The sequence below is a fragment of the Lepidochelys kempii genome, chromosome 9 (genome assembly GCF_965140285.1).
Source record: "Lepidochelys kempii isolate rLepKem1 chromosome 9, rLepKem1.hap1, whole genome shotgun sequence".
Classification (NCBI taxonomy): domain Eukaryota; kingdom Metazoa; phylum Chordata; order Testudines; family Cheloniidae; genus Lepidochelys; species Lepidochelys kempii.
Window position 1 is genome coordinate 24,421,275 of NC_136388.1, and position 22,580 is coordinate 24,443,854.

General features: G+C 41.8%; 1 protein-coding gene across 3 annotated transcripts in view; it reads right to left on the reverse strand.

The window, feature by feature from the left end:
* Positions 1 to 22,580, reverse strand: part of LEKR1 (leucine, glutamate and lysine rich 1) — a 185,215-nt gene that overhangs the window by 59,338 nt on the left and 103,297 nt on the right. For all 3 annotated transcript variants that reach the window (XM_073359602.1, XM_073359604.2, XM_073359601.2), the window contains one exon: positions 11,708 to 11,893. In XM_073359602.1, the coding sequence (XP_073215703.1) occupies positions 11,708 to 11,893 (186 nt within the window). The remainder of the gene's footprint in view (positions 1 to 11,707; positions 11,894 to 22,580) is intronic.

A 22,580-nucleotide genomic window follows, 5' to 3' on the forward strand; every position in this document is an offset into this window, starting at 1 on the left:
TTCATGGCCCATCATACAATTTCCATACCCTGATGTAGCCATCAGGCCAAAAAGTTTGCCCACCCCTGGAATAAAGGATCTGCTGGTATGAAGATGATTTTTTCTAGGTTTATGATTAAACCATTTAACATGAGCTCTTGAATTATTATTATCTGTGAAATTACTACTCCTCTTTGTATAAAGCCTTGAGTAGAATGGTATCAGGTCTGCCATGACAATAATGAAGATCTCTGGAAATACCTTCAGGGCTTAGCACAGTCCAAATGGCAGCACCCTATACAGGTAAATGGTTCTGTACAACAAAGAATATGAGGAACTGATGCTGGGAAGGCCACGCAGGAGTATGAAGATTTATGTCCACCAGATCTACTGATGGCTGTCACAGCCAGAATGAAAAGTAACGTCTCTAACCTGAAGGAAGTCCTTCTCACATTTTAGTTGAAATGCTTTAAGTCTAACATTGCCCCTAATCCTTCATTCTTTTTTATAATTACAACTAACAAGGAGAACACACTTGAGAATTCCTGGTAAGAGAAAATAGGTTCTATGGTCCCAATATCTAATAAGCAATGGACAGCTTTGGCAATACTGGCAAATTTCAGCCAGAAAGGTTCAAGTTTGGCAAAGTTACAAGCAACCAAAAACAGGGTATTACAATGGGAGGAGCTGGACAACCCTAACTATTGGTGGTGCTACCAACTCCACCTATACTAAGAAAAAGTAAGGATCTTCTAAGACTGGACAAATGGCTCCAAAACTAGAGCATCTTTTGGTAAACGAAAGGCATAGATTTTTTTGAATAGCGACAGTAGAACAACTGACCTATTTGCATTGGCCTGCCACATCCTAGCTGGGGACAGTGGCATTCAGTACTCTAAAATTAATACATTACAGTATGCATGCTGGTGAACAAAAACTGGAAAATCAGAACAGAAACTCATCTGCCAGCCTGATGGCTGTGTAATGTATTACCAGGCAGAGGAGCCAAAGTTTACATTTCTGAGCTGCTGAGTCTGTGAGCTGTGCAGTGGAAGCCTCCTCATCCCTTTGGGTAGGAAACATGAAGAAGCAGCACTGAGCTCCAGAGGGACCCACATCCAACCCTCTTTGCCAGAGAGAAGATTACCTCATCACTGCATGAGGCTTTTGGAATGGCAGGGAGTAAAGGAAGGAAACATGACGGACACCTAAAGGCCTGTTCTCCTGAAAAAAAAAATCCCATCCACACGTCATCATTAACCCCTCCTTGCCAATGTGGGACCTTGATACCTGTCACAGAGTCAGTATCAATGTGAAGCTAAGGTCAATTAATCAAATAAGATGTTAGATTGCATAAGGAATGGGATGGTGAATAACACTGAGAATATTATAATGCCTTATATAAAATGGTGTGACCTCATCTGAATATTAGGTGCAGTACTGGTCATCCCATCTCAAAGAACTCTGCAGAACAAGTCGGGGTTCAGAGAAGACGTAAAAATGGTCATGGGCCTAGAAAAACTCTCATATAAAAAAAAAGATTTAAAAGAGTGGGATTGTTTACCCAAGAAAGGAGACAAATGAGAGGGCATAATACAAGTATATAAAATAATAAAAGGTCTGGAGCAGGGTTACTCAAAAACGAGTCACCAGAATTGTTGAAGGGTTGTGTGGGAGGCCTGGAGGACAGGGAATGTCATGGGCACCTACCTCAGCAGAGACAGCTGCGCCTCCGGCCCTGCAGGGCTGGCTGAGCTCGGCTTCCTACTTTAGGTGCTGTGACCTGGTGAATGGGGTTGCAGCATCACTTGGGTTTGGTCCAACTGCCCCTCCATCATGATGACGAGGGGGCCAACCAGGCCAAATTTGAGTGAGTGGTGCTCTGACCCCATGTGCCAGGTCTCAACATCACTCACACAAATTTGGCCTGGCCACTCTGTTTGGGGGGTGGGAGGGGTAACCTGAACAGTGTTGCAACCCCAGAGCAGAGAGCAAACATGCAGTATAGCACCACTGGAAATTTAACATGCAGCATACTGGCATTTTTCATTTTCAACTCCAAATGAAATATTGAAGTATACCTGAGAAAGAGATATTTCCATATTTTTCTCTTTTTCCTTTACACAGATTAATCCCTTGAAAAGTCTGTATGGCAAAATACAAATATTTTCTCTTCAGGCCAGTCTTGTGGGACAAGCTGTTTTGAAAGTTACAGAAACACACTGAAAGTCTTCCAAGCTAGATTTTTACAAAAAATGTACATATAAAAATGATCTAATTGCCCCATGACTTGTCACAATTTGTGTATGTTTACTGAAAGTTAAAAGGTATAAAAGACTTCCTGAGGGGAAAAAGAAAGTCAGTTGAATAGTTTGCTGGTCATACTGACCTCTGGGAAAAGAATCAGAGATTAGAAAAAAAAATAAGCATTTATGCACACAGCTCCTTAAAAATTACTACAGTAATTGTGGAAAAAAACCATGCAATTATATAATTAACACGCTGGCTCTAAACGGTATAACCATAACAATTTTCCCCTGCTAGTTATTCCTCAAATCAATAAAAAAATACAGTACTTAGACTGAATTTAAATAATTTCAATTTGTATTTACTTCTTACTAGGACATCCGGGCTGCAGGAACAGCCATCTTTCAGATTTAAATTTTGGGAGATTTTCCATTGTATGCCAAATGACAAAACTTAACCTCTCTTAGCCTCCTTCCACCTTTAGACTATCTTGTCTACTTAGATTGTAAACTCTTTGGAGCAAGGAAAGAGAGTTACCTTTTCCATAACTGGTGTTCTTCGAGATGTGTTGCTCTGTCCATTCCATATTAGGTGTGTATGCTCACCACATGCACTGGTGATGGAAGTTTTTCCCTCAGTGGTCATCTGTAGGGGACTGGCTCTGGCGCCCTCTGGAGTGGCATGCACATGCCGCAGTATAAGGGGCACTGCTGGCTCGCCCCACTCTCAGTTCCTTCTTGCCGGAAACTCTGACAGCGGGTTATGGAATGGACAGGAGCAACATCTCCAAGAACAACAGTTGCAGAAAAGGTAACTCTTTTCTTCAAGTGTTTGCTCATGTCCATTCCATATTAGGTGACTCCCAAGCGGTACCCTTGGAGGAGGGTAGGAGTTCACGGATGTGTAGATTGCAACACAGCTCTGCCAAACCCAGCGTCGTCCCTGGCTTGCTGAGTGATGGCATAATGCAATGTGAACGTGTGAACCAAAGACCACATTGCAGCTCTGCAAATGTCCTGGATGGGAAAGTGGGCCAGGAAGGCCATCGAGGACGCCTGAGCTCTGGTCAAGTGGGCCCTCACAATTGGCGGTGGTGGGACCTGTGCCAGATCGTAAAATGTCTGGATGCAGGAGGTGATGCAGGAAATCCTCTGCTATGACATCAGAATGCCCTTCATCATGTCCGCTGTCGCAATGAAGAGCTGCGTCGACCAATAAAAGGGCTTGGTACGCTCCAGGTAAAACGGCAGGGCACATCTGATGTCCAGGGCGTGCAGCCTCCTTTCCTCCCCAGAGGTGTGCAGCTTGGGACAAAACACAGAGAGGAAGATGTCCTGATTAACAAGGATGGAAGACACCACCTTTGGTAAAAATCATAGGAAGCGTCTGAGACCTTGAAAGATCGCTATGTGGAAATATGTGTCCTTCAAGTCAAGGGTGGCATACCAGTCTCCCGGATCCAGGGAGGGGATGATGGAGGCCAGGGAGACCATGTGGAACTTCAGTTTCTTTAGGTATTTGTTCAGCTCTTGCAGGTCCAGGATGGGCCGTAGACCCCCCCCCCTTGGCCTTTGGGATTAAAAAGTACCAGGAATAGAAACCCTTGTTCCTGTATTTGTGAGGAACCTCTTCCACCGCACCCAACTGCAGCAACTCTTCCATCTCCTGTGCGAGGAGACTCTCATGAGAGGGGTTCCTGAAGAGGGACAGGGAAGCGGGGTGGAGGGTAGAAAGAAACTGGAGGGTATAACCCTGTACCACTGAAATGAGGACCAAGCAGTCCAAGGTTATAGTGGTTCATGCCAGGAGGAAAAAAGAAAGGCAGTTGGAGAAAAGCAGGAGACATGGATCTGGGGTATAGTCCGGTAGGTCACCCTCAGTTGCACCCTCAAAATGCTCGCTTGCCCCCGCTGCTTATTGTGGGTCGAGCCTAATTGAGCACAGGGTGAAGGTGGGTGGCTCAGGCGGTGTTTGTAGCCCCAGCTCTTTTTGTGGGGCAGCTCCTGCTGGGGTTGGCCCCGTTGGCCCTGAGCTAGTGGCCAGGTTTGAATCGCTTATGGGCTGGACCAAGGACGTGCAGCCCTAGAGTTTTCAGGGTAGTGTGGGAGTCCTTTAGCCCATGCAGCTTACTGTCTGTCTGGTCTGCAAACAGGACCTTGCCATCGAAGGGGAGGTCCTGCATTGACTGATGAGCCTCTGTTGACAGGCCAGAGAGAAGCAGCCAGGATGCCCTCTGTATGCAAATGGTGTGAGCTGCAGAGTCCACCATGTCTGAAGCCGCCTGGAGGACTGCTCTGGCCGCAGACATGCCCTCCTCGAGGATCGCCCAGAATTCCTTCTTGGATCCTTTGGGAAGCAAAACCTCGAACTTGCTGCCACATTTATAGTCGTAGCGGCCAAGGAGGGCCTGGTGATTGGCCATTCTCCATTGAAGGCTGGAAGACGAATAAATTTTTCACTCAACCAGATCCAGTCTCTTTAAGTCTTTATTTTTGGGCGTAGCCCCGGATTGATCCTGCCTCACCTTCTGATTAACAGCCTCAACTACAAGGAAGTTTGGGGCCGGATGCATGTAGAGGTACTTGTGGCCTTTAGCTGGCACAAAGTATTTGCATTCAGCCCTTTTTGAGATGGGGGTCAGGGAGGAGGGGGTTTGCCATAGGGCATTAGTAATTTTCGATACCCCTTCATGTAGGGGTAAAGTCACCCTGGCAGGTGCCATGGAGCAAAGGACATCAAACGGGGAGTCTGATGACTCCTCTAGCTGCTCCACCAGGAGCCCAAGGTTGGAAGCGACCCTCTTCATTAGTTCCTGATGAGCCTTAGCATCATCTTGCAGAACTGGGTGAGGGGGACCCGTGATAGCCTCGTCTGGTGATGATGAGGACAAAGCCAGTGCCATGGGATCTGCCACGTCTCCTGGTGGTCCAGCCAACTGTTCCCCTGGGTCCTCCTGGGCCCGGGGGTCCTGCATTCTGGGGCCTCCACTCTGGTGGACGGTGGGAAGCTCAGGCCAATGGCCTATCTGAGGCCCCCACCACTAACCGGACTGTCTGCGAGGGCTGGGGGGTTCCAGGGGTACCAGGCCACCACCGGCCACCGGCCTTGGGGCCATGGGGTCGGTTGCGGTGCCAAAGATGCAGATGGTACCACTGGTGCCAGGGCTTGTCCCGCTGTCAAGGACTCCTGCTCAGTGGTTTCTACCAGGCGACCATGATCAGGCAGACAGGCATTCCCTCTCTGTGCAGTGCCAGCCGCTACACCTTTACATAGACCTGACCGACCGAGACAAGTCTATCATGCGGGAACTTGGGGACTGTCGACATTTGGCAGATCGGCATCGGTAATCCAGCAATCTATGCCTCATGTTGCTCGACCGGTACATGGAACGGGACCAGGAGCTGAATTGGGCCGGTCGTCGGGAGGATCTCCCCAACCGCAGGGATCTGCGTCTCGGTGACGGGCATCGGCTGGTTGGTGACTGGTGGCCACATTCAAACGACGGTTCGCGTGACCAGTGCCAAGGCCTTGGAGACACAAAAGGCCAATCTCGATGCTCTTGCCAGAGGGGCACATGCCTCAGCAGGTCTGTGCCAGGTTACCGGCGAGCCACACCTCGAATCCCTTTGTGGGTGCCCGGGTCCGGAGACCGAAGAGGGCTTCGTTGAGCCTGCCTCCCTGCTTCCAAGGCATGATGGCTCCAAGCAGGCAATAAGGAGCGGTGCCCTGAGGTGGGGACACACGGTAAGGTCCCAAGGTGGGTTTACTCTTGGACCGAGGTACCTGGAGCTGGTGTGGGCAAAACTGGTAGCATCAGGATTTCCTGCGCTGCCTGCAGGGCCTTGGGTGTAGACGGGACATCTAGATGACGGAGGCCCTTGTCACTGTCCAGGGTGGCAGGGATGGGATGGGATGGGCTGGACCGCTCAACTTGAGCTGGGGCCCGACTCCCTGACAGAGGTGTTGACCTGTCCAACATGGGTCTTGGCTCTCCTCCAGCCCTGTCCTTTCCCTTATGGGAAGTGGGAGATCTTCCCCTTGTGGTTCTCTTCAGTTCCTTGGCCAGAGCTGGGGAGGGGGGGACCAGTGCCAGCTCAAAGACGACACTGGCGTGGCGCTCCGCACCAATGCTGCGGTGCTGGGGGCCGAGTCAGACCTCTGCTACGGTGTCGGGGTCAGCGCTGACTTCAACAGGAGTGCTCTGAGATGGATGTCTCTCTCCTTTTTTGTTCGGGGTTTAAAGGATTTACAGATGTGACACTTGTCGCTTATGTGTCCTTCGCCTGGACACCTCAAACAACTAGCGTGCAGATCGCTGATGGGCATGGGCCACTTACAATGATTGCAGGGCTTAAAGCATGGGGACCGGGGCATGCCCCATCCCTAGGCTGAGTCCCGTCTGGGACTGACTAAACTAGAACTAATAATAAGGGAACTATTAACTATTTTACAACTATTGTACAGGAAACGTTCGGAAGAAACACTGAACGAAATGCGATGCTAGCCGAAGCAGCAGACGTTCCAGCACCAACACTGGTGGAAAGAAAGAACTGAGAGTGGGGGAAGCCGGCGGTGCCCCTTATACCACAGCATATGCGCGCCGCTCCAGGGGGTGCCAAAGCTGTTCTGCTGAGGATACCACTGAGGGAAAAACTTCCATCACCAGTGCATGTGGCGAGCACACACACCTAATATGGAATGGACATGAGCAAGCACTCGAAGAAGAACAGACTGTTACTATATGTCAGAAAAATGCCTACCGCAATGGGAATCCAATCTCAGTTGGGGCCTCTAGGTACTATCGGTAGTACAAATAAATAATAATAATAATAAAATATTAAAGCCATTAACAGTGTATAGCACTGAGTAACTGAGTAACAAAGCAAAAAGAATACTAGACTGCAGGATTATAAAATAAATTTTAAAAATCGGTTTGGGTAAGCTAAGCCAGAGGTATATAGCAGTGCAGTTAGGATAAAAAACATTTTTGTTCAGAGGGCCAGAATAATGCCGAAATAGGGCTTAAGTGGGACCCAGTTGGTACATAGTCCTTGCACTGGTCCTTTTCACTGGGGTGAATGCAACCCTTAATTGACTCTAGTTTAACACACATTTTAGAACATTTTTTTAAGAAACCCAACCCTTTATACTTAAATAAAAATATGGATCCTGTCAGTGGCTGAAAATTCTAAAATGAGGATTTTTAAAACCCATTTGATAATGTTATGCCATTTATAGCCCATCTGTCTTTCTTCTGTATTTTGCCACTGTTGGGCCTTTTGACTCTCTCCATTTTTGTGTCTCCCTGCTGCTCAAAACTTTTTTCTCTCCGCATTCAAAGACTTTGTTCCCTCTCTCTTCAGCCCAGAATTCCTTCCCATATCTCATGGCCATGCTGCCAATGAAGCCCAACAAACTAGTATGTTTGATTTTCCATTAATTTTCAAATTCTTGCTTGGAGAGCAACTCTCTCTGTTAGTTTCTCGGGGGCACTTATGTGGTGCTAAATGGACTTTGTAGTCAGAGGAATCTAGCCCTTTCCCTCTTATTTTTAATGAGAGCAGCAATATGATTAGATTAGATCAGTGGTTCCCAAACTTGTTCCGCCACTTGTGCAGGGAAAGCCCCTGGCAGGCCGGGCCAGTTTGTTTACCTGCCGCGTCCGCAGATTCAGCCGATCGCGGCTCCCAGTTGCTGCGGTTCGCTGCTCCAGGCCAATGGGAGCTGCTGGAAGTGGCAGCCAGTATGTCCCTCAGCCCGCACCGCTTCAAGCAGCTCCCATTGGCCTGGAGCAGCGAATTGCGGCCACTGGGAGCCGCGATCGGCTGAATCTGCGGACGCAGCCAGTAAACAAACTGGCCCGGCAGGGGCTTTCCCTGCACAAGTGGCGGAACAAGTTAGGGAACCACTGGATTAGACAGCTGTTAAAGAAAATCAAACAAAAGTTAATTTTAAAAGAAAGTTATTAGAGAAGACTACTAAACTCTAACAATTGTCCTGTGGCACCCGTGATCTTGAAGAGTTAAAAGGTTTTCCAAGGAATTTATGGTAAAGGGAGATAAGAAACATTGAAGTATTCTTTGCATTTCTCACAATAAATATTTGTTCAAGAGGAAGAACAGGCATATTGATCGGAACAAAAGAAAGAGCTACATAGATGTTCAAAGATATTTCTATGCCTAATGAAGGAAAGCACATTTGGTGCATCATACATTGGAGACATTGTTTAAGAACAGTTCAGATTTGTAAAATTATTACCCTCATATTGGTTTTTAGATCACTGCCTGCAAAACCCATCTTTCATGTGACTGCTTTCTTCATGCTGTACATTTTCAAATATGCTTGACATTCGGCATTTCTAAGCTGTTATGTGTGCCTGACTCATTTTCCTTTTCCTCCGTTGTCTTTTGAATTTGTGCACCTCCTACCCTCACATGTATGTCCAAGTGTGCGACTGTGCAGCAAGAAAAGAAAAGCAAACACTTGAGAAATTAGACAAGAGCACTGTAGTTCAGTAATAATAATCCCAGCCTACTGACAATAATTAAGGAACCTCATACAATATTTCTTTGTGAAATGTGAGTAGTACTGAATTTTACATTCAAAGTGTTAAATTAATCCTAAAGTAGTCCATCAGTCAAAGGGGGCATGCAGAATCTAGACAAAATGCAAGCAAAACCATAATTTAACACATTAAAAATCTGTCTTTTAAAGTATTTATAACTCATTCATCATCGCAGTCTCCATCTTACAAAAATTGTACACATTTAACGCAGTTTTTAGTTCTCTGCTGCCAAGCATGACATTATGTCTTTTTTAAACAAAACACATCTTCATCATCATGGGAAGGTTATGGAGGAGAAACAGGTTTTACATTCTGAATTTGGGTCATACTGGGTTCTTATGCTAGTGAGCTTGATAACCAGGAGCCAGTGAGAAAGAAAGCTCTGTCCCACTCTCCCATAAGACTCACTATTTTTGTTGACAGTTCCCTGCCTGAAGAGTGCAGTTGTCACTGTACATCATCTAAAAGAGGAAGCAAATCTCTGAGATGATCCAGTCCCCTTTGACAACTTTAAAAATTAGATCCCAGACTATCCAGTTGATCTGGTATTCAATGGGGAACCAATGTAACTTCCAGAGCACAGGAGTGATGTGTTTGTGCTTATATTGATGAATGGGTAGGATGCTGCATTGTGGACAAGATGAAGATTTTATAGGGCCTTTATGTTCATATTTATTGTAATAGTCAAGCCTGGAAACTACAAATGCATAGACCATTTTGGCTAGATCAACATCCATTAAGAGTGGAGAAACCACCTTGTCAACTGTATATGGAAGGAGGCATTTTTAGGAGCTGTTGCCTATCTGGGTTTCCAGTAGCAGTTAGGAGAACCTTAGTGGTCTAGGGGCATATAACTTTATCTCCTATCCTCCTTGTTAAAATTAACATGTTGAACTTCCCCCCCCCCCCCCCCACTAACATTAAGTCCATCCTATTTGAGTTTTTTGTTAGCTTTTTCCTCTTTATCCAGGCACTTCCTTCACACAGCTAAGAGATAGTAATGTTTGCTCTTGATGCAAAAATAGGTACAGCAAATGCTGTCTGCACACAGCTGGCATTTTAGTCCAGACTGTTTCCCAGTATTTTACATATATATTAAAGAGGGAAAAAGAGAACAGCTTGTGAGGTTTCTGAAGGCAGAGATGTGTGTGTCTATTACAGTTCTTTAAGGATAGTTTGAGAAGAGATTTAAACCATAACAGTGCATTTATTTGCACCCAGTTAGGTCACCAAGATGAGTCAGTAGTGTCCAATGACTGAAAATGTCAAAGATTTCTGAGGTAAAAGAGGAAAAAACCTCACTGTAACTGGGTAGCAGCATTTACCTGAACTCACCCTAACCCGTTAGCAGTTGATGAGCCTACTGGATAGCATTACATGTATTTTGCTATTTCATTGTTACATTACTCTACCCAGATGTAAGACAGTGGCTCTCTAAGACAGAAGATACAAGGTGTAAACTCAGCAGTCCACAGGGAGGAATTCTGGGAGCAGCTAATCCTGAAGAAAAGGCTTGAACTGGATTTTGTGTTTCATTTAAAGTTCATTTTGTGAATAAAACTAAACACCAAAAAAGGGAGAAGTATTAAACCTCTATGACTTGTGTGGACTGGGTCTCAAAGTCACTGGCTCATATTCACCATCCTCTGTGTATTGTTTGCCCACTTTGAGATCTTTCATGTGTTTTTACATTCCAGGATTTTTAAGAGTAGAAGAGTACCACGAATCCCTAACAAAATAAAGACTGTTCTCACTAATACGGGATGACAAGTCAGTAAAAGCCATCTGTGCCCTACTATTTTTCAATCCCACATTAAATATTATCACTGATGTAAGGCTTTGGAGTGAAATTCATTCAACACCATTAACAATAAGAACTGCTGTTTTAGATTTGAAATTACATACTCTGCATGCAGCAGTTTGCTCTGTAATAACAGTGCCATTTGGATGAGTCAAAGCTGTATCTAGAATAGCACAATCTGTACATGTTCTAAACATATCAGTCTCCAGATGGAGTTGTGAACAGAATGTAAACCTTGCTTAAAAATGGGCAGTGCTTTAATAGCTATTAAAATAGAAAAGTAATTAGTAACCATTTATTTTTGAAGAGTGAATTCCCCAAAGCCAGACCGTTTTTAGAGCATCTTGCTAAAAAAAAAAATCTTTTTTATTAAAGTTTTTCACCATAATTGGAAAGAAGATGGAAAGAAAAACCAGTTTCCAAAAAGAGCTTCTAGAATCCACAAAGAGCAAAGTGATATTCCTTACAGTCTACTATGGGCCTCATAATGCAGATCTAATATACCTGTGCAGCATTGGCACACAGGCACTGCAGAAAACTGTAAGATTAATAACCATACACAGACACTACTGAGCCCCTGCATCAGCTTAGTTATAGTGTTCTATATGTAAACTTTACAACATTTAAATTTACATAGAAAACTAATAATTAAATGTGAAAAATGTATAAAAGTTTATAAAGTTATACCTCCACTGTGATGTCTACAAGAAATCAACCAGCTAACAATGGCTAGGGTAATTGAAGACAGCTAATATTTGTTTTAAAAATGCTTTCAAATTATTTAGAATCTTCAAGTTTTGCAACAGCTAGCCGATGTAACTGTGTAATCTTACTACCAATGCCCTCACCCCTTCTCCTCTCTGTCCTCCTTCTGTTTGTTTCACTCACTTGTGTCTTGTTTCAAATTAGATTGTAAGCTCTTTGGGCAGGGACCATGTCTTCCTGTTTGTCTGCACAATGCCTAATACAATGGGATCCGATTAGGGCCTTTCAGTGCTACCTCAATGATACTAACAACAACATTATGGGGTATGAGTAAAATTTAGAAAGTAGTTTGATTTTCCATTTCATTGCAGCTAGTGATTTGCTTAAGACACAAAAACTCAATCTCTCACCTAATGTTTCCTTCTGTAATTCATGACATCTGTTTTGTAATTCATTCTCTTGTTGGAGTGAAGTCTGAAGCTGCTGACTTTTCAGCTTAACTGTTTCGGACACCAACTTCAAATGTTTCACATCCTCCAGGAGGGACACTTTATCCCTCTGGAATTCTACCAGCCTTTGATTCAGTCTGGATACTTCTGAGGAAAAAAATATGTAAAATGTTAATAAATTTACGTTCTAAAATACAAAGACATTGCCATAATCCCAATGCCTGTCTTCTGTTAAGGACTCAATCTATAATTTTAGTTAAGGTACAAAGCCATTGTAAGATATTTACATCAGCACTGCATCTTTCTGCTGAAAACATGGATGAAAGAGGTGGCTTTTCCAATGCATCTACTCTCAGGCAACTTGCACTAGGCTGTTGAAATATTAAGCATGAAATGCAATGTGAGTGATCCTTCTTTTGAAATGAATAAGCATAGGGATTTATGCATACAAGTTCCATTAATACTAACCTTTTATTTGTAAACTCCCTGAGCAGTAAAATGAAAATAAACTCCTAAAAGCTCACGTTGGGGTTTGTTTTCTGTTTTTTTCAGGGTTTTTTGGTCAGATATTGATGGATATTACAGGATGAATAATACTAGTTTTAATAAATAATAATGTACAATTTCTCTTAGATCTCAAAATAAAATTCATATGGATTTATTAGAAAGACACACATTAGCACCAGAATAGTAAAAATAATCCGAATTTCCATAACCTCCATTTTCCAAACATATTTCCAAGATGAAAGTTACCACACAAAGTCCCACTCTGAGACTAAATATTTTCTTTTTCAAATATTCAGGATAAACTTCCCATTTTTTCAGTTCAGTACATTTAACACTACATTACATGGTGCCAGTCCTAAAACTTGATCTATATGGGCAGTCTTACGCCTGCGTGTAGTCCCACTGAACTCAAAAGGGTTCCATGCAGGTTAAGAGTCTCACCTGTGGTAGACTGGAGCTCATGAGTTTTAAAAAAATAAAGTTCATTTGTTATTATATATTTTTATGTCCATTAACTCAAAATTGTCTGTTATATGAAAAATAAAACATTAACAAAACTATTTCATTATTCACTTTTGATATTTGAATGAAGTAATCCAGATAATTAACTATCAAAGATAACTATAAAACAAGTAAAATAATTTTTAGGATTTTATTCATATCTAAAACACATGTTAAAAGTATAAATCCTTAAAGCTCCAAGGAGACAATGTTGCTTTAAAAAGTATATTGTTTTGCCTGATGGTTGCAGAACTGATTTATATCTCTGAAGATGGCTTTGTTTTGGGGCACCCAAAAATCTGATCAATTACAACTAGCACAGAATGCAGCAAACTGATTATTGCTGAGAGTGGACAGAGCAGATTCTGACCACCTGTTGCAGCTTTGACTTCAGTGAGTGGTATTCCTACATATACCTAGGCTGAATTTGGTCCATGGTATTTTCCCACCCCAGTAAACCTGTACCTTTCCTATGTATTCACAACAAAATTCAACAATGAGCAACAAGGGTTTATTTGAACCCAAACCTTTCTAACCTTTGAAGCCTCAGACCCTATTTCTGAAATACAAAAAAATGTATAAACCATTTTGAAATCAAAGCTGGAAGGGTTCGTAGAGCTTTAGTGGAGACATCCATGGAAATAGCCCTTTTAAAAGTATATTTTAAAAACTTAGTTCAGACATACAGTCTTTGAGAATAATATCAGATTTTATTTTTCATTTTGTTACTCATTTTAATTATTACTGTTGAAGAATCATATGCTATGTCTTCACCACAAAAAGATGGTTTTTTTTACTGTGGGATAACTAATACATATTAGCTATACTGCCATAAGAGCCAAGTAGAAACAAGGCACAGGTCATGTTTACCACAAAGTAAATATGACAGGTCAACCACAAGTGGGGGAATAGTACTGACCTCACACCTCACGATAACAACTACAGTGCCTTGTCTCCCCTGGGATTTTACCACAAGATAGAGAACATGCATTAGTTATCCCATAGTAAAAACATATCTTTTGTGATACTTTAAGCCTTTATTTGTTTTATTGGATGATGGTTACGACTCTTTCAGTAGTTAGGTGGTATAATAAGAAATATAAGATGTTTATTACAGAAGTTCAGTCTCATTCTTTAGAACTTCTAATAATAGGAGTTTTTATCAGCTTTCCCTAGTTGCATGCATCTGGGTGCCAATAAAGAGAGATTACATCACAACCAGAATGCCCCTGCAAGTTTAAAGGGTACATACTGATGCCTGTTTTCTCTATGGTAAAATGAGATTGGCTAGTTTAGCATGTCAAGTATTTAAGAATGCAATGGCACTAGTCAGTCAAATGACTTTTATGTCAACATGCTTGTATCTTTTCCAGGGTACACTAAAATGGTTCTTTTCAGTCAAGTATGTTCTAGTACAGTGGTTCTCAAAGCTGGTCCACTGCTTGTTCAGGAAAAGCCCCTGGGGGGCCAGGCCAGTTTGTTTACCTGCCACATCCGCAGGTTCGGCCGATCGCGGCTCACACTGGCCGCGGTTTGCCACTCCAGGACAATGGGGGCTGTGGGAAGGGCAGCCAGCACATCCCTCGGCGCGCTCCGCTTCCCACAGCTCCCATTGTCCTGGAGCGGTGAACCGCGGCCAGTGGGAGCCGCGATCGGCCGAACCTGCGGACGTGGCAGGTAAACAAATCGGCCCGGCCCACCAGGGGCTTTCCCTGAACAAGTGGTGGACCAGCTTTGAGAACCACTGTTCTAGTTCACAGAAAAAAATATGATTTCAGTACAAAATTCTTTCATACAATCATAACATTTAACTAGTAAATAAGATAACCCGCCTTCCTGTTTCAAATATATTTGTTAAAACAAGCTATTTATTTACTATCCTTGGTTTCCAAAGTATTTCCTCCAGGAACAAGACTCCTAGAGCCATAAAAAATATTTTGTGATATGCTGTTTTAGTCCAACAACCTTTACTTATTCATATTATTAATTATTATTATTTATATGACAGTAGTGCCCAGGGGCACCAGTTAGGAGCAGGGCCCCATTGTGTTGGACATTGGACAAACAAACCAAAAGAAAGGCTCAAAGAGCTTACAGTCTTAGGCCTTAATCCTACAACTTGTTCTGTGCAGGAGCAAGTTCCAACCACACCACTTGAAAGAAGTTGTAGGCTTCGGCCCCAAATAAGGGCAAGAGGCACCAAGTGAATGTAGAATACAACACAGGGTAGAGGAGAGCAGGCAGATAAGGATGACAGGAAGAGAAACATAAGGTTGCCGATATTAGCTGTGTGTAAGTTGCATAGTTAAAAAAAATAATTGATAAAATATATAAAAGCTTTGTATTTATTTTATAAGGTTACTTTTGAGCAGAAAGATCCTAAAGACCTGTTGCTGAAGACATTTAAAACTAGACAAGACAAAAATCAAATAAAATACATTGTAGGGGACAAACTTATACTGGCAGGGGAATGAACTAGGTCTTTTCTGTATCTATCAGTCTATGAAATATATGTATTAAAACCTTACACTGACAAACTTTTAGACTATGACTGTATCTAATCCTGCATTCCTTGGGCACCCAAACCCCAATTAATTGAATTGTGTTTTTTGGGTGCCCAAAGAATGAAAAATAGGGCATGCTATGTGTTACTTAATTCTCCTGCAAAAAGAAAAGGAGTACTTGCGGCACCTTAGAGACTAACAAATTTATTTGAGCATAAGCTTTCATGAGCTACAGCTCACTTCATCGGATGCATGCAGTGGAAAATACAGTGGGGAGATTTTATATACACAGAAAACATGAAACAATGGGTGTTACCATACACACTGTAACAAGAGTGATCAGGTAAGGTGAGGTACTACCAGTAGGAGAGCTGGAGTCTGTTTTTGAAGCTTTTTGTTGAAGAATTGTAACAAATTTATTTGAGCATAAACTTAGACTCCAACGAGAGACTGCTGAATTGGGATTAATTTGCAAACTGGACACCATTAATTTAGGCTTGAATAAAGACTGGGAGTGGATGTGTCATTACACAAAGTAAAACTATTTCCCCATGTTTATTTTCCCCCTCTACTGTTCCTCACACGTTCTTGTCAACTGCTGGAAATGGCCCACCTTGATTATCACTTCAAAAGGTTTTTTTCTCTCCTGCGGTAATAGCTCACCTTACCTGATCACTCTCATTACAGTATGTATGGTAACACCCATTCTTTCATGTTCTCTGTGTATATAAAATCTCCCCACTCCATTTTCCACCGCATGCATCCGATGAAGTGAGCTGTAGCTCACAAAAGCTTATGCTCAAATAAATTTGTTAGTCTCTAAGGTGCCACAAGTCCTCCTTTTCTTTTTGCAGATACAGACTAACACGACTGCTACTCTGAAACCTTAATTCTTCTGTTTACTTTAAAGCCAGGAAAAGGAGGCTCTTCCATTACATACAAAATGTTGGTTCTGAAATGTAGAGCACCCTCTTTTAATGCACCAGTCTGTACCTATGGATAAGAAGAATGTTTGTTTTGGGAGAACAAGGTTCACTTTTGATATATGCTTATTTTTGAACCTGCAGCAGTGGGTGTTCAGTTGTGTTTGTACTACTTTTATTCATATTACTAGTTACAATGTTCCTGACATTGAGATTAAGTCTCATTTGTGTCTGTCAAACCAACAACTGCATAATTCTTTGTGTGGTCCACAGGCAGATTTTTAATAGTTTATGCAGGCAAGTATTTCCATTAACTATGCCTTATCCCAGTTGTTATCTTAATACTTATTAATACTGATTTATTGACAAAGGCATTGCAAGGTACACAAAAAATGATTAAAATGTAGGTTACCACTTGACATTAATTATCCAGGGCTGAATAATGTCCATACATAATCATTTTTAAAGGTTTTTAAGAATGTCATGTATAAACTAGTCCAGGACATTGTGGCTCAAGAGCAGCATTTCATAAACCCTATTTTTATATCTATGACATAGAAGACAAGTTCTCCAAAGACTATTCCTGAAAGCTACAACAAAGAAGTAGCACTATAAGTGATCCAAACACTGTATACTTTTAAACTAAACTAAAAATAATAATTTTCTAAATCCTAACAACTTATCCCAGAGACAGTCAAGGCTACATGAAAAGGCAAACTTGCAAAAACAATGAAAACGTACCAGAATGGGAACTGATGAATGATTATGGATAAGGGATTTTGATCCAAAATGCTGGATTTCAAGGATGTGTACACACAAGTAAAGTAGTTCACTACTTTGAAAGGGATACGTGGTGTGCAGTGCAGGACACATAACACCTATAGAGGGGACCTGCAACAGACCATATCATTAACCTTAAAAATAAATCATTCTAGATATTATTTTCTTGTCATTTAATTAATACAAAGGGTCTGGGAATGAAAATTACTAACAAGAAAACAGGTAGGCTACTTCTGTAAATATATAAATGTCTTCCAGGTCACTTCAACTGGAATAATAATTGAATGGAAAGACAGTGTCTCATGAGTAATTCTTACATCGTGCTACAGGACAATAAAACAAAACTGAAATGTTATAGCTGGACACCTGAACCGTTACTGAAGCATCCTTTTGTTTCAAGAAAGGAAGCATACATATTTAAGAATATTACAAATTAATAAAACGAACAGTACTTCAGAAAAGAAATGTGGATACTTTTAAATACCATAAATTATGCAAACATATGACTACATAGACTCTTTATTTTCATAGGAATAAAAAAGGGGAGAAAATACAGAGCCTGTTTCTAGAGTTCTTAATGTCCTCGGTTTGTGACATCATAATAATTTTAATAGCAATCAATCAACTGCAATGTCACAAACAACTGAGTGTGAAATAAGGCAGGAAATAAACAAGAAGAGTGGAACCCTTAGTACCATGCACTACACTCAGTCTTCAGTATTGTTAAAAGATTGGTTCGTGGTTCAAAAGGCAATACATAAACATTTAAATCTATTATTCTAGCAAAAGTTAATAGTAAAAGAAAGCAACTTGCTTGTAAATACTTGTCTTCAGATGCTTACAGTACTCACCCCTTGGTGCCTGCTCCCTGCACGTAACTGGGGTCAGAACATTCCGAGCTCAGTGTTCTGAGTGAATATACACCTCAGTGCGTGATGCATGCCTACACTCACTTCTGAGGCATAACAGCATAATAGGCATAACTGCCTCAACTGCTAGTTCCTATTATAGTGCAGAACATTAAAAAGTATCCTAATTCAGAAGATAAAGTGGGTGAGTGGTGATCTATTATAATAATTATTACCTTCCGAGAACAAGAACTACGGGTAGGTAATTCCCTTTTCTCCAAAGTTAAACAGTCTAACAAAACCACACATACATTTTCAAGTGACTAAGAAGCTATTGAGAGACCTTTGAAAATTCAATAATTAACCCAGTGAGAAAAATTTTACCTGATCATTTTATTTCTGTGACTGTTTGGGTTACATCTCTTTCTAAGCAAATTTCAAAGGCAGTTCAAATTTATTCATCAGCAACAGGGCTTGGCCACACCCCTTCCACCACAAGAATACTTCCATAGCTTATTGAAACAGTTACATTTATGAAAAATACCTAAAGCAACCACTTACATAACTTCTCGTAACTATCTGCTTCATCCCCAGTAGTGATTATTTTAGAAATACCCAGCGAAATTCAGGTGGCATGGGCTGAGGGAGAAGTCCGTCCCAGAAATGTAGTGTTCAAGAAACCAATTTTCATTCTGGATCCTGAACTTGCCCACTCAGAGCTAAGTATGAACATAGTGAGCAATAAGGATCAATAGGACAGATAATAAGGCAAAGGATAAGACTTCTTCCATGAAAATAGTACTTTTGGAACTACTTGGAGCGCATCTTCCTTCCAAAGGATGGTTCCTTCCAAAGGTGGAAAATTGAAGGTCAGGCCTATAGTGTTGAAGGATGACCTGGTGGTAAACCTGCAGATTTTCTCAGGTCACCCTTTTGATTCAGGACCCGATACAGGATGAGTGGGCTCTGATCTTTTTTGGGATGGGTTTACCTACAGCTGAATATGCTTCAATGAAGCAGTGGTTGATGTGCCTTGCTATGAAGCATTTGGATGCAATCAGGCAGAACCATCTTGGGTAAAAGGGAATTAACCAAGATGGTGTTTTCTGAACAGGTCAATCCCATCAAGCTTTTTTTTTTTAATGCTGTTCTCACATCCAACGTGTGCCACATTTTTTTCTTTTCGGTGTTCAGGATTTGGACACAATGATGGGAAAATGATTTCCTATTATGTTAGAAAGGTGAATTATGTGGTAGGGGTGCTAGTCTAGGTCTTGGGAGACCTAGGTTCAATTCTGTCCTCTGCCACAGGCTTCCTGGGTATCCTTGGGCAAGTCACTTAGGACCAGATTTGTAAAAGTATTTAAGCAGCTAAAGATCCAGATAGGTGCCTGGTGGAATTTTCAAAAGCACCTAGATGTCTAACTACCATCGAAATCAATGCAAGTTAGGTGCTGACACACTTTTGAAAAGTCTACTAGATGCCTAGCTCCATCTTCAGGTACTTAAATACCTTTAAAATATGGCCCATAGTATCTTTGTGCCTCAGTTACCCATCTTTAAAATAGGGTTAATTGCACTTCCCTATTACACAGGGAAGTTGTGAGGATAAATGCATTAAAGATAGTAAGGTCCTCAGATACCATAATAATGGTATAATAATAATAATAATATAACATAAATATATTTGCTAGATGAGATCAGCCTTGGTTATGAATGACTCCAAAGTAAAGGAGCATGTCCTTTTCCTCTTGTAAAATGAAGTAAGGATCATGGTCCTTTTAGAGCAGAGATATCAGAGACCTCTTTGCCATGTAATTGTACATGTGCTGATAGAAAAGAAATACAAGGAGGTAGATGTCATTGTTTCAAACACATGGGCTGTGAAAGCTGGTAGCATGTGGTTAGGCCCCAACTAGGAAAGGTAGGCCAAACTTGGTTTGGAAAGGCATACCATGCTAAAAAAAATGTAGATATCTTCTGGTGATCTATAAGAGACCTAGATAACTTTACATTTATAATGCTGTTTAATGCTGAAAATATGTGATGTGACAGTGGGAGGTCTTAGGCACAAGTCTATGCTACACCATAGAAAAACCAAGAGAGTTGGAATGTCTGACTTCCTGGGGATTAATCTCTTTGTCCCAACATGAGTGTGAGAATTCAGTCTTCATTTCTGTGTTGGCTGAATGAGGGAAAAGACTTATGGGATGCATGAAGAATACCTATTATTTCAGAAGAATATCCCATCTGAGTTAGGATGAGCCAACCAGATGGACAAGCTATTAGATTCAGGTAAGGAGACATTATTTACCTTGTACAGTAACTGGACTTCCTCAAAATGCATATCTCTATGAGTACCTCATTCACTTTCAATTGGAAATTTTTGTCAGCAGTGCCTGTTCATCTTGCACATGTGCCCTACATATCCTCATGCCCCATACCAAGAACATATAGGGCTCTGAGGGCAAACCACCCTCAGTTCCTTCTCTACTACAAAGTCCCAAGAAGATGAGACTGAAGCAGAGAGGAGAAGGGCAGGTAGCAGAGCACGCATAGAGACACACATCTCGAAGAAATCCAATTACTATACAAGTAACCTCTTTTTTTTTTGAGTAGTGTCCCTGTGTGTGCTCCACTTGAGGTGACTCCCTAACAGTACCCCCTGAAGGAGGTGGGGGATTCAGAAATCAGACTCAGGCTGTCCGTAGGACTGCAGAGCCAAAGGCAACATCTGCCCAGGTAGCATCAACCAAGGCATAGTGTTTCAAGAAAGTGTGAATCAGAGACCATGTAGTAGCCCTTCATGTTTCCATAACAGACACAGCCTTTAGCAAGGCCACAGATGTGGAGTACAGTCTTGTAGAATGAGCAATGACCTTAGGGAGGCAGGATACATTAACAGCTGTATAACAGGCTCTAAGTGGGTTTCATTTAGAAAGTGGGTTTCTGGTTCATGAAGCTTGGGCGAGAAAAGGAGATAAACTGATTGATATCAAAATTCAAAGTAATCTTGGGTAAAAACATTGATGTGGTTGAAGAGAAACTTTATCTTTGAAAAAGTCAGTCTTGGAGGGTCAGCCATGAAAGCGCCCAGTTCCATTCCTTCAGGCACAGGTAAGAGCCACTATGAATGTGATCTTCATGGAGTGGTTCAGAGGTGAACAGGTTATTAATAGTTCAAAGGGTGGCTTAATCAAAGCATTGACAGCCACATTCAAGTCCCAGATAGGAGTAAGATGTCTAACATTTAGGAAGAGGTTTGACAGACCCTTTATAAATCTCGATGTTGCAGGGTGAGTGAATATGGAGAAGCCTTGTATCAGAGAATGGAATGCTGTGATGGCAACTAGATGTGCTTTAATGGAACTCAAAGAAAATCCTGCTTTCATTACAGTAAGTATTCTAACACCTCAGAGACATGAGACAAACTATGGTGAGTACATAAAACTTTTTTCATTTCTGGGAGAGCAGAGTCTGTTTGCTGAAAAGACAGTGGTCTCTGGAAAAGTTCTACTAGGTCAAGAACCACAGCCTTATTCGAGGTGGCCAGTAGTACTGATGCCTTCTCCTTTTTGATCTTCTGAAATACTCTTCCTAATGGTTGCACAGGAAAAAACCTCCAGATTTGGCCATTTGGAAACTAGTGAGTCTATTTCCACTGATCTCTGGTCTGCTTCCTTTATGAACAAACACCTTGGTTTTACATTACTGAATTCAAGTAAGTCCACTTCATGGTAGCCTAGCTTCTTTATTTGAACTGGAAAGCTTGCTGCTTCAGGAACTACTCTGCTCATCTGGAAATACCCTTAAAGGACTCTAAAATGATGTTCTTCATAGGAAAGACTTTGTATTGCTTCTGTGTTTAGACATGAGAATTTTGTCACAACCTGTTGGTTTATATATGTTGTATTTGCAATACTTTCTCACTATAACAGGACAAGCTCTTAAGTGATCCTAGAAGACCAGTTCTCAGGTTCTGGCAAAATGAGCACTTTGTAGCTACTCTGTCCTTGATTATGTGCTCTATGTGTTGTGATTTCCAGGTGGTCAAAACTGGGAAAAGACACAAGGATCTAAGTTGTGAAGGGAATGCACTACTCAAATCATTATATTTACTTTTCCATGCATTTACTATGGTAAAACGCTGAAGAAATCTCGAAGTTCTCACATGCAGTTTTGTCCAGAGAATGATCTAATGCAAGAGACTAGTAGACCTAGGAAATGCAGGTAAACTCAGACAGAGGATATCCTGTTCAGATGACACTGCAGAGATCAGCATTTGGATACTACTGAACATTTCCTGAAGCAGGAAGTTTCTGACTCTCCTTGTAATCTATCTTAACTCCTAGGCAGACAATCTTCTGAGGTGGTGTCACAGATCTCTTCTTCAGCTTACTGCAAAAGCATGGGCCCAGAGCATGGTGAGAATGCTCTGATTCGCATCCTGTGCATTTGTTGGGAAATGTGGACTTGAAATTTGGCAAGAGGAATTCTGGTCAGAAAGGTGCCTTTTGCTGTTCCAGTGAAAATCCACCAAAATTTATCCAAATTATAAGCTCTGAAAATCACTGTTTACATGCACTAACTAGAGGTTTCTTAGAGTCTAGCAGCAAAACTATCTGAACATTTGTGCTGAGTATACTCCACTCTCACAGAGCTCTGTACCACCAACAACAAACATGCTCAGCCTGGGGCCCAGCAGGACTTCTTGCAACTGCTCCTCCATGCTGCTGGGGAATATGTAGCACTGGACACCAAAAGCAGAGGG